We start from the raw sequence: 12,957 nt of genomic DNA, 5'->3' as shown, positions 1-12,957 counted from the left end.
ACTTAAATACGTTCCAACGGGTTTTGTCCTCATACCACTGATCCTCACCGCATCGATCGTACATCTAAATTAGCTCTCCATACTGCATAACAGTCCTGCGTGCGAACTCAAGTTTCTTGAATTCAAGAGGTAAGTATTTCCATAAGAAATATTTTTTTCGCATTGCTTCAAATTCAAGTTTATAATGATAGTAATAATACTCAGCATTTATAACGCGCTTTTCCCACATTGCCCAAAGCGCTCACAATTTCAGTAAACTTATTTGTACAAACAAAAAATTAGAATGGCATATATTAATGAAGGAAGTTGCCTAGAACAAAAGAGTTTTAAGGGACTTCTTACAGGATGCACGAGTCTATTGACTTGTCCGCTAATTTTCCATCATGATAATAGGAGTTTAAATATTCTGGAAGAGGATTTTGGCGTAACCACCTGGTGAAAAGAATAGCCCCGTTAGAATGCTACATCCTTTTATTTTAAACATGCCCTCACAATTTATGTTTGTTAGATTTTACCCCAAACTGAGTTGGTTGACATTTTTCGATTTTGTCAGAGGTTTCTTCTAGCCATGTCTAGCTGTCAGAAACAAATTAAGAGATATCATGAAATCTATTCGAACCCCTTAAAGGCCAATTCATCCCAGAAGAAAGTTCATTTGAATCAATATAGAAAGTTCAAAGAAGCATAACACTGAAATATCTTCAAAATCGCATGTAAAATAAAAAAAAATTGTGACATTAAAGTTTGGCTTGTTTTTCACAAAACAGTAATATGCACAATTCAGTGATATGCAAATGAGAGTATCGATGATGTCCCTCACACTAAATTCTATTTGCTATATGTATTTTATTTTGTATATGAATTGAAGTTGTCGATAAACACTTCCTAATACAAAAACTCCCTATTTTTTGTTTATCATTGTTTTGAATTATACAATAATTCAGTTACTGATTTGACAATAAGGACCCTATTGTTTGAACCACAGAATGTTAAAACAGTGGTAATTCTACATGTTCAGGGAGGAATAAGCCTAAACGTTCGTTTCACATGACAAAGAGAAAAAATTACAATAATTCATATTTCATGTAATGAAATACGAAAGAAATCGTGAGTGGATGATGTCATCAGTCTCCTCATTTGCATACTGACCAGGATGTGAATAATAACTGTTCTGCGAAATCAAGCAAAAATTTAAAATGTCATAACTTTCTCATTTTCCAACCGATTTTGATGAAATTTTCAGTGTTATGCTTGTTTGATTTTCTCTATTCATTCACACCAATTATTTTTGGGGTGGACTTGTCCTTTAAACGTTAGTTATCGCTGTTTGTAGAGGCGGAGCCAGAGTATTTTCATAATTATACGGGTAGTCGATCTTTCGATCCTCCTCTTTCTTTCCCCTTTTCCTACTTTTCATTTCAATTTTTAATCGCCTATGATGTCTATGATGTAAACTTAGTTGTGATAATTTACTGAGGATGCTTCAGCATCACTGGGCAATGCATGTATTCAGGGGCGTCGATCCATTTTTCAGATGGGGGGGGGCAAAATCACTCACCCACACACACACACATAGGGCTATATATATATATATATATATATATATATATATATATATATATATATATGTGAGGGTGTGTGTGTGTGTGTGTGTGTGTGCGTGTGAATGTATATATATATATATGTGTATATATATATGTGTTAAGGCAGGGTGACCCACTTTCACCGTATCTGTTTTTGGTAGTTATAGAAACCATGGCTCACGCGCTTAGGAATGACAGTGTTATTAAAGGAGTGGAATTTGGTGATTCTGAAGTTCGACAAATTTTATATGCCGATGACATGACTTTGTTTGTTAGGAATGAAACATCAATTAAAAGAATACAGGACATATTCCAAGCTTTCCATGACTTAAGCGGTTTAAAGGTTAACATAGAAAAAACTAATATAATGAGGATAGGAAAAAAACAGGAATGACCTGGGAACACTACCATTTGGCAATATTGTAACGGAAATGAAAATTTTAGGCGTATATTTTTCCTTGGATGTAAAGAGGATGGAAAACCTGAATTATAAGGAGATTTTGAGTAAAATAAAAAGGATTCTGGGATGGTGGAAACAGAGAGACGTGACAATAATGGGGAAAGTACATTTGCTTAAGACATATGCCTTGTCAAAACTGAATTATGTTTCGTCATCATTAGTTGTTCCAAAGTGGGTAGTAACAGAGATCAAGAAAATTTGTTTTGAATTTATATGGAACGGAAAAGACAGAATTAAAAGAGACATTTGTTACCAGGACTACGGAAATGGCGGCTTAAGGATGATAGATTTTGATTTATTTGTGAAAACTCAAAGAGTAATGTGGTTAAAACGGTTGCTTTATGGGGAAAGAAATATGGGCTGGAAGCGTTATTTTGACTATAGCTTTAGAAAAGTGGGAGGTAGGTTTATTTCACTCTGTAATTACGATGTTAAATTATTAAATTTAAAAGCACCAGTGTTTTATTTTGATATGTTAAGGGCTTGGCAAGATATGGAGGAAAATCGGAATTTTAGTGCAGGAAAAGCTAATCCAATTTTTTTCAATAATAAAGATTATATTTTGAGAGGTAAAATGATTTTTGATGAAGACTTGTTTAAGAAAAATATTTATCTAGTAGGTCACATTCTCGAGGAAGAGCAGGTGAGAACAATCGATTATTTTCATAATTTAGGTTTGAGTGCTGAAAATATCATGGAAATTTGGAAGTTAACTGATGTAATTTTGAAAAGCGGAAAATATAATGGGAATTTCCACCATTTATGCTCGAATGACGTACACAAGTACAATATCTCTTTGAAGATGTTTGGAAAGATAATTTTACTGAAAGATGTACCTTCTAGAAAGGTTTATGAAAATTTTGTAATAAATTTACAACATCTCTATACTTTACAAATAAGGGATGGCCACAATAATTTTGATGTCTCAAAAAAAGAAATCTCAGGAATATTTATAAGACCTAGAATCACAATAATCTTACCAAAAGTAAGAGAATTTCAATATAAATTACTTCATGGTGCAATATACACCAACGAACATTTGTTCAAATTTGGTTTTAAAGATACTAATATCTGTTCATTCTGTAAACATAACCCGGAATCTTATGAACATTTATTCTGGCTTTGTAATGATGTTAAAGCTTTATGGCAGAGGGTCATTGAAAAACTTAGTTTGATAAAGCTTCAAAATGCAGAGTGGAAAGATATACATGTGGGAATTAATGGATCCGATCTTGAAGTGAAATTTTGTAACACGGTAATCTTTTTAATGAAATATATCATTTTTAGATCAAGGTCAGAAGGTAGAGTTCCTACTCAAGAAGAGAGTATTCAGAGAGTCGTAGAATATCGAAATGAAGAAAAAGCAATAGCTATTAAAAGGAACAAGTTAGACAAGCATTTATTAAAATGGGAGAGAATGTACCGAAATGGCAGGACTGAGGGCGATATCCAGGTGTGATTTGGGAGAAAGTGACTGTGTAGGTGTGTGTGAGGGTGTATGTGTGTATGTGAGGGTGTGTGTTTTGGGGGGAGGGATAATGAAGTTTTCCTTTGGGATGGGTGATTCTTTGGGATGTTTTTTTTTTATTTATTTATTATTTTTTTTTTTTTTTTACTTGTCGATTTCTTTTTTGATTTGCTTTGTCTTTGATGAGTGCAAGCCAAGTAATCTCATATAGTTTTAAATCATTGTTGAATATTTGATACATGAAAGGAAAAGTGTTAGGCATATTATATGTATTTTTTTAAGGGGATCCTAGTGTCAGTATATCTATTTGTTAATTGGTTTGTTTTGGATTTGGGTCTACTTTGTTTTGTTCTTTCTTTGTATTCCATGTATAAATAGCCCTCCACAAATGTGCAAGGGAAGACTTTTTGATTGGGGCGGGGGGGAGGAGTGGTGTTTCAAACATTTTTATAACTGATTTCATTGTTTCTCCTTTAAGTTATATATGATTTATGCTGGTATTAAGTTAGTGAAACATGTCCAAATATGAAATGTAAAATATTATGTGTTTTGAAATGTTAATTTGAATTGTTATATATTTTTGTTCATGGAATCAGAATAAAACAATATGAAAAAAAAAAAGTATAATATACTCCTGAGGAGGATACATATTTCACTTTACAGATAATGCGAGTGCCGAGAGCGAGCTGAAATTTCTTTATATTCTGACCTGAAAGCTTGATATTCTAAGCATTTTCGGTACTAATGATTAAGATGGGTATCTAACAGAACAATAGATGCGAGCGCAAAGCTTGAGCTGGAACTTCTGATATTTCGAACTGAAAAAATGGCAGTTTAATGGACGCTTTTGATAAAGAACAAGATATATATCCAACAGGAGATTATTGCAAATCGAACCGGGAGTTCTTTTGAGGTTTAGAACTGAAAACGGGACATTCTATTCACCTATTTAATCATGAAAAATATGGGTGTTTGCTACAGAAATGATGCGAGCGCGAAGCGCGAGCAGAAAATTTTGATATTCCATTCTGAAAGCGGACATTTTTTGCACGATTTTAAAAATAAAGAACGAGTTGTCTATCTCAATCTCGCTTGCTGTGTAACATTACACTCTTATTTTATTTGTGCACAATTATGCGGAATGATGGGGGGGGGGGGGGCAAAACGATGTGTTTCCCCCAATATTTGACTCATGTGTAAAACCCATTCTATTATATTGTACTGAAATTTGGAGTTTACCAACGCTCTTACGTGAAGATAAAGAAAAAGAAAAACTGTATAAATAATTTCTTCCTGAAAAGATACATATCCAATACTTAAAAACGGTTCTTGGCGTTCATAGATCAGCGACTAATAGTGCTATTTTGGCCGATATTGGGCGATATCCCTTATACAGTGCGTATCAAAAAACGTGACAGATTTGAATAGTCTACACAATTTTTGTTTCAAATTATGATCTCTATATTTAGGTGCCAATAGGTGCTCCGAAGTCTTATCCTTCAAATTCCAGTATAATAATTTAGTTTCGTTAATGTAATATTTGATATGCTGTGTAAAATAAATGATAATAATTGTTATTTAACTAGAATAATATGATTTAGTCGAATGAACTCTGTAGTATAAGTGTAATACATCTTTTTTTAAGTATAAGTAATTTGTGGATGTGGTATATGCTCATAGTTCAATGAGTTTTTTGGGGATGTTAGATCGATTTGTAGATTCACCCTTGCATTTTCACTACATTGATAAATTTATAAGTATAAAAACGTAGTAACCTATAATAATGAAAATACATACCTATCAATATTCCTTGTTTTCCTGTCAATTTTCAATACTGCTTCCTTTTTCAAGAACTCAAATCATTTTTCTCTCCCTTCGTACTGCAGTGTAACATTGTCGACTTTATAATGTGTTGTATATAATGTGTTCTTTTGATTGTGTATATATGTATTGTGCAGGGCCCTGGTTGACAAGTGTCTAAAGCACTTTACAGGCTACCCTGGGTAAAGAAGACAAATAAAATAAATGCTTGAGCGAACACGGAATTTTTTTGTCTGGGGTTAAAAAGGATAGACTTGCGCCAGAATGGCATAAAATGATGAATATGATGATCATGATGATTAGACTTCTGGCTAATCAGCAGACTTCCTCTTAACCTTATTATTATCTTTGCCATCATTTTTCGAATTATGTGGTAAAAATTCATTTCCAAATTTACTTATTTGCTTGAATATTTATGTTGTTCCTTTTTAATAAGTTCTCTTTTAGCTTTGAACATTCCTTCTTTTGGCAAGAACATTTTTTTTAACCGAAGTATGGGAGAGCGTGTTTTTTTTCAAATCCTTTCATTGCGTGCTACAAAGCTTATGGTGCCTTTGAACTGTGGCAAACTGATGGATGGGGGCTCGGGATGCACTCCCCCCCAAAAAAAAAAAAAGCAGAAAAATCATGACTAAGAAAAAAAAGTGGAAAGGAAAATAAAAGAAAACATAGAAAATGAAATACATCATTTTCTGAATATTATGTCAAAATAAAAAAAAAATGGATATTTTAATAAGAAATTGGAAACGTTTGCTTGCTCGCTTCACAACTTTTGATACATTTTACCCGATCTGCCATATCTTGCTCCTTCAAAATTGACTCAATACACCATTGCCATTGAAAGACATGAATCCTTTCCTGTTTGCCCTGTCAAGCACATAATTAAAACTTGTTGAAGGATTCAATAACCCCTTGAAAATAGGATTCAAAGACATGTCTTTTATAGGTACCATAGCATAATTTGTTTCACATGAAAAAGCATTTGAATAATTACAAATTCTCCCAATCAATAATCCAAATCTTCTTACTTGGGTTGACAAAAAGTCTTCTTTTCTTACTTATGAAAAAAAATCAAAGGTAAAAGAAGTTTAAATAAAAAAACAAAATAATTCAGGTAAATGAATAAATTTGTAAATGAAATTTGACAGCATAATTTGAAAACGATGGCAAAGATAATGAAAAGATTAAGAGGAAGTCTGCTGATAAGCCAAAAGTCTAATCATCAAATGTCTCATTTCTGCCATTTTATCGCAAGCCTCTTTTTGAACCCCCGACAAAAACGTCCCGTGTTCGCTCAAGCATGAACAAAATTTATTTTTTAAAATGACATTTTAAAGATAAGATCTCAGAGCATCTATTAACATCAAAATATAGATATAATAATTTGAAACAAATTTTTAATAGACTTTTCAAAACTGTCCCTTTTTTATGCACACTGTATGTCTCAGCTTTAAAACATAGCACTGGATACTTGCACCACGTAATTTCAATAAAAGATAACAGTCGTGTAAAAAGAGCATATGATGTGTCGCTTCATTTTAATAACGGGTTCCAAAATTACACACGAATATTAATAAAACAAATCGGTTTCCTTCATGTGTGGGAAAACCAGGGAACCTTCTCAAAAAGAGCACTTCTGAAAGCAACTGTGAACAAACTCAATGATCGTTATATAATATCATGGAAAAACAGACTAAACGATAATACCCAACATTTGTATGACCAATGCAATAAACTAAGAACCTATAAAACACTGAAAAAAGATTGAAAATTACCTACTATTATTTATATTGAAAAGACGCACATCACTAATTTTGCAAGGTTAAGAATAAGCAATAGTGAACTTATGATAGAACAAAAGGTAGATATAATAGGATTGCTGTAAACGATAGAATATGCCCCGTTTGTTCGACTTATGTAGAGGATGAATACCATAATCGCTGTACACTGTAAGGCCCTCGAAGAACCCCGAAATAAATTATTTAACAAGTTAAACATGTTAAAGGAAGTATTGCCGGATTTTATGAAAACAAATAACAAAAACATATTCCAATTGATATTAGGTAGCAATGACATGAATATCAGCAAAATAAGTGTTATAGGAATAAGTTATTTGTACGTGGAGAGACTGATGCTTGAAAGAAAAAGATGATATTATGCTTATGTATTTGTATATACTGTAAAAGATGAAGTGCTAATTTTGCACTTGGAGTGCTTGTATGGTGACTGCGCTGCAGGTGCTGATTTTCTAGTTTAAATTTGAACTAAAAAATCAGCACTCGTGGTGCGGTCACTCCCCAGGCGCTGTGAGTGCTGAGTTGGCACTTCATTTTTTACAGTGTGGGTGTGTATTATGTATGTGTTTATATTTATGCATTGATCATTATGTATATCGCATCTAGCATTTCATCCAAGATTGGTATTTTGTTCTTTTGTTTCTTTTTTTTAAACCTCGTTACTATGTTATGCTTATGTTGCATTATTATTTTTTCTAATGTTTTTTCTGTTTCTGATGATGATCCTTCAGTGTCAGGATTCTATATCAATACACTTTGAATTTGAATTTGTATTAGTTAGCCGTTCGGGGAATCCCCAACCTCGAGCCCTGTTACTCATCTTGGGAAAACCCGAGCCGCATCGAATTACAGTGCAGGGGCCCGTTGCAGAAACAGTTGTAATCAATCGCAATTCCAAAATCTTGCGCAACTTGATTTTCAACCAATCAACAGCGCTCATTTGGGACTTGCGACTGATTTTTTTACTTGCGTTTTAATGCAACTCTTTCTGCAACAGGCCCCAGATCTCGCTTGGTTTCGCAAAATGTAAGAATTTTTTCTGACGCATGAACAGACTAAGGGCGTGTGTACATTCATGAGAATTAAGTTGCATAATGGGGGCAACGAATTATTTCATTATTCTTATAATACGGTTCTTTTTAGAAAGTAACTGAGCGACGCGATGAGCCAAAAAATAAACCCCTCTTTCTACAGTATATTTTCTGTCATGACAGAAGTATTTTTTTCTCATAATGACAACATAATAAACAAAATATGATAGGTTTGATTGATTGATTGATTGATTGCACTTATTCTTTTTCATTCCAAGAGGTAAGAGAGATGCATACCATAAATCATATGCATATCACTGTCAATTCCCTTCAAAAATGTTTTTACTATTTTATGCTGTCCACGACGTACTCTATGCCCTTGTTTCATATTTCGAGCAAAGGACTAAATTAAATCACTTATTTTTTGTCAATGTATTAGCCCAAATATTTTAGGAATATAGAATTCGATAATCATGAGTCAGGTCAGTTAACGAGGCTAAGTTGTTTGCTTTAAAAAAAATTGAACTTTATCGGCTTTCCCTATTTTTCCGTACAAAAATGACGGGTGTGCTTATCCTTTATATGTTCCTGTTGCTCTCCCCCCCCCCCCCCCCTCATTTTACTTCGTTGACGCCTGACATGCAACTTCATCTGCAATTTAGCAGCTATGCTTCGTAAGAGAGCACAGCGAACGAATAGTGATGCATTATTTTCGTGGGAATAATTGCAATTCTACCATTAAATATACAACATGGGCCTATTTATGAGATATCTTAAACTTTCCATGTTCCTACATGTCCATCAGTCGAACAGCATAATTTCTATTATCATACCAAACCATTAATTGAAGTCGTCATCAAATAGAAATAGCACACAACACTTTTCGATTGCAAATTATAACTCCCAACTCGAACTTGTAATGACAGTACTTTACCAAGTCTTGCAAAATAGAATGAAGTTATACATATTGTTTTCTTATATTTCATTTCGTAAAAACCATGAATTCATACATTTCTTATTTAATTGTTGTATTATTACTACTACCACAGAAAACAAGTTCAAGAAGCATATAGACAGCAATCGATCATGAAGGTAATCGTTGCACTCGTCTTCCTCTCTGCCGTCATCGCAACCGGTTATTCGTCAAGGTCAAACAATCGGTTCGATGACAACCGTCCGATCGAGTCGTACCGATTACTCGATGCTCTAGAATACACCTGCACTGACATCTTGCCTCTACTGGATCACCTGAATTACGTCAATCGTTTCTTTGGTAATACGAAGAAATTGGTACAACCAGTGTGTAAGTACATCCTGCAGGAAGCCGACGATTTTGACCCCACCAAATTCTGCACGTTCGTGACAGAGTATATCCGCACGCTTGCCTTGTTGGACCCTGGCCGCCGGCGCGTTGGTAGCAACAGTGGTCAACGTCGTGATGATTACGATCTTGTCTTTAAATTGGTGGCAAATGCCACAAAAAACTTGTATGGAATTGACCCCAATAACGCGACAACCATCTGTCCAAACGCGAATAAGTTGTTCGAGCCGACACTGGGCACGCTCTATGAGGACATCTTGACCGAGTATTACACCGACCTGCTCACCGAAGCCATCCCCGTTTTGGTGTCTCTCTGTCACGACCGGAAGTCCTTCTACACGGACATTGGTGTGCCAGTTGACTCCCCTTACGAGCAGTTGGCCGACAGTCTCCTCGACATTGGCTCAGAGACGGCGGGATATGATGATTATGCCGACTTTTGTGATGGAACCAAACAATGGTTCAGCCAAGGTAAAATAATTTCATTTCAATTTTATGAGATTATCATTAATTTCAGTCAGAGGCGCGATACCTCGACCCTTCCCCCCCCCCCATGCAGCAGCTACGAAAATAGGATAGAAAACGGAAGATAAATTGCGGGAAAAAAGGATGGAATTCAAGAAAATAAAAATGTATAAATGGTGACTTTTTTGTCAATTTACCACTGAAATATCCATATTATTTGACCGGGGGAAGCGATAAGGGGTTAGGATGTCTTTTTCTACCCGAACTTATCTTCAAGTCAAAAAATGTATTTTCTACCATATAATTTTGAAGTGTCAAATTATTTACCCTGAGCGCTCTCAACTTCGTTTCCAATTAAAGATAAATTCCAGTTCTGGTAACGATCTCAAAATGACTTTTTACAGAATCTAATATTATGACCACCCAAGTGTCTGTTTGTATGAATAAAAAATATGTGCCAAAGGATTCTGGAAGAAATTGTGTAATTGCTGAGAAATAAGCAAAATAAGCGTGGATTCGGTCACTTCCACTTCCGTCGGGTCTTTATTCGAGTAATAATAATACACTGTTCCACGTGTGCCTATCTGTGTTGGTGATCTTCAGTGTGAACATTTTTTCAGCGTAAATTTCAAGATTTCACAAAGTTCAGTTTATGTAAGTGTACCAGATCTAGATCCTCTATGATATACTGACAATTAAGTCTGGTTTTACAGACTTTCTCATGAAATCAGTGTTTACTGCAACTACATTCATTTCTCTTTAAGGCCCTATGCACCCTCTCAAATTATCTGCTTGCTTTTTTGCTATTGATGATTTATGAAGAAAAACTATTCATGTTTTATCCTGAATATTCAATTCAAATAAACATTTATTTTCCTCCATTTTACAAAGTTACTTCATTATTGTTCACAAGAATACACTTCAAGTCAATTTCTATAAAGAATATAAATATAAACAACTTATGTGTAAAGAGGAAGGCGAATGTCCCTAGAAGCATATGCTTGTGGTGGGATACGCCTGTGGACAAATATATACAATACACAAAATACAATACAAAGATAAGGGCTAGGAAAGGAGAAGAGAAGTAGAAAAGAAAACATGGAAAACAGGAAGAAAACGAGAGAGGGAGAAGTGAGCAGGAAGGCGGGCGGGCATGAGTTACCGAATAAAGGAACCGGAACTGAATAATAATTATTATTTCGGGCTAATTTATATTCTTTGTTGTCATCCATAATCTACAGGTTATGCTGGTCGCAGGAAGGAAGCCAATCGCTTTGTCATCCTGATGCGGAATAAATTCTACGACGCATTCGACCGATATTGAATAGTTCAATATAATTCTTTTATTTCATTTCCATTCAAAACATAATGCAAAGTAATGTAAAGTAATACAAATTTTCGTTTTAGTAGCAAAACAATGATAATATCTTGAAAACAAAGCAAGATTTGGAAGAGACCAAGCTAGTCACAAGAGTTTTGTATTTTATGATTGAAAATATTCAATCTGATTAACATTGTTTGTATATATAGGTCTATATATTTGGTTAGGAAAAAAACAATATAGAAAAAAAAATATTCGTTCCTGGTGAGATCTCTTGGTAAATATATGTAACATTAATTATTTTCAGTTTCATTTTAATTCATTCTTTTCATCCTATTCATTGATCTGCACTCCCCGTGGAATCCACCCTTGTAAACTGATCCAAATGAAGGGAAAATATATGAAATGTAATTGCGAGAGTTGAAAGAAATCAGATTAGATATACCTTTGACAATTCGAAATTATGTAAAATTCATATGACGATATCAATATCAAATCGGCAATTTGGGATGAGTGTGCATTGTATAAGTGATATGGACCATTGTAACGTTGGCTGCTTTCTTATCAGAAATATGTGGTTTCAGTCTTTCAAGTAATTTTACCATTAGGGGCCAGTTTCCTAAAATTTTGATTCGGAATAACAGTTTAAAAGCTACCGAATTCATGCAATTTGATTGGCTGAAAGAAAGTAAACAAGTATGTAACGAGACCCTAGCCTGCATGTAAGAAAATTATACATATAGCGGTATTCCGGATCAAAGGAAAAAATTGTAATCCCTTTTTGAATTATGACATTTTACATTATCTTGTGTATTGGAGACAAATGAAAGAGAAGAGTTATCCCCTCTTACATCTCAATGACATCACAATGATATCACAATCATACGTTGCCAGTTTGGTATAGCGATTACAACTTTTCACAACTCAAGATTTTTAACTTTTTTCTTATCGTTAATTTGTCAATCTTTGTACAGAGTTTACCCTGTTGAGAGTTTTATCTGTTTCTTTGATTGATTGTCCCTATTCTTTCTAAGCACATTCGTTATGTGGGTTGGATTCCACTTTTAAGACTAAGGGGTTGTTGCAAGAAAATATTTGTGATCAATTGCAAATATTCTGTTGCAATTTTACAACTAATAGATCAACGTTAGCTGTAGAAAATCAGATAAAACTTCTTGTTTCAAGGAGCGGATTAGCGATCAATCACTAATTTACAATGAACAGCAAGCCATGCGATTGCTTAGGGGACCAAAAATAGACTTACGATTGATCGCAATTTTCTTGTAACACCCCATTGTTCACTATCATCTCTTTTCTCGTATAGATCCCTAATCTATCCGGTGCTTTCTCATTTCCATGTACATGACTATCACAATAGTTCTTAGATGTACGGTACAGTACATAATTGATGTGTATAATTCTATACAGTAATATGTAATCAAGATTGGTATTTTGTAGTGTATAGACCTATTTTTGGTAAACTATGTAAATATTCATGATGATTGTGTTTTTGAACAGCACCATTGATTATATTTGGAGGTCATAGCGGCCCTACAGAAAAAATATCTACAATGTGCTTCACTCAACACTGATGTTCATGAAGCTGCGGCGTTACAGTTAAATGGATGGTCCAGGCTAGAAAATTTGATCAAAATCAGATAACGAATAACGAAGTTATTGAATTTTAAAGA

At 34.2% G+C, this 12,957-nt stretch overlaps 1 protein-coding gene across 1 annotated transcript; it reads left to right on the top strand.

Annotated features, from left to right (window-relative positions):
- LOC121406052 lies at positions 1–11,945 on the top strand. Its single transcript, XM_041597060.1, has 3 exons — positions 1–129; positions 9,209–9,951; positions 11,187–11,945. The coding sequence occupies exons 2-3, from the start codon at positions 9,246–9,248 to the stop codon at positions 11,267–11,269; spliced, it is 789 nt and encodes a 262-aa protein (XP_041452994.1). The 5' UTR covers positions 1–129; positions 9,209–9,245; the 3' UTR covers positions 11,270–11,945.
- The last annotated feature ends 1,012 nt before the right edge of the window (positions 11,946–12,957 follow it).

The sequence above is a fragment of the Lytechinus variegatus genome, chromosome 19, assembly GCF_018143015.1.
Source record: "Lytechinus variegatus isolate NC3 chromosome 19, Lvar_3.0, whole genome shotgun sequence".
In the NCBI taxonomy this organism is placed as follows: domain Eukaryota; kingdom Metazoa; phylum Echinodermata; class Echinoidea; order Temnopleuroida; family Toxopneustidae; genus Lytechinus; species Lytechinus variegatus.
Note: the sequence above shows the minus strand (reverse complement) of the source record. Positions and strands in the feature narration are given on the sequence as shown.

Coding starts and splice junctions, on each gene's coding strand:
- LOC121406052 (XM_041597060.1), top strand. CDS start 9,246: ATGAAGGTAATCGTTGCACTCGTCTTCCTCTCTGCCGTCATCGCAACC. Junction 9,952..11,186: donor CAAACAATGGTTCAGCCAAG/GTAAAATAATTT, acceptor CATAATCTACAG/GTTATGCTGGTCGCAGGAAG.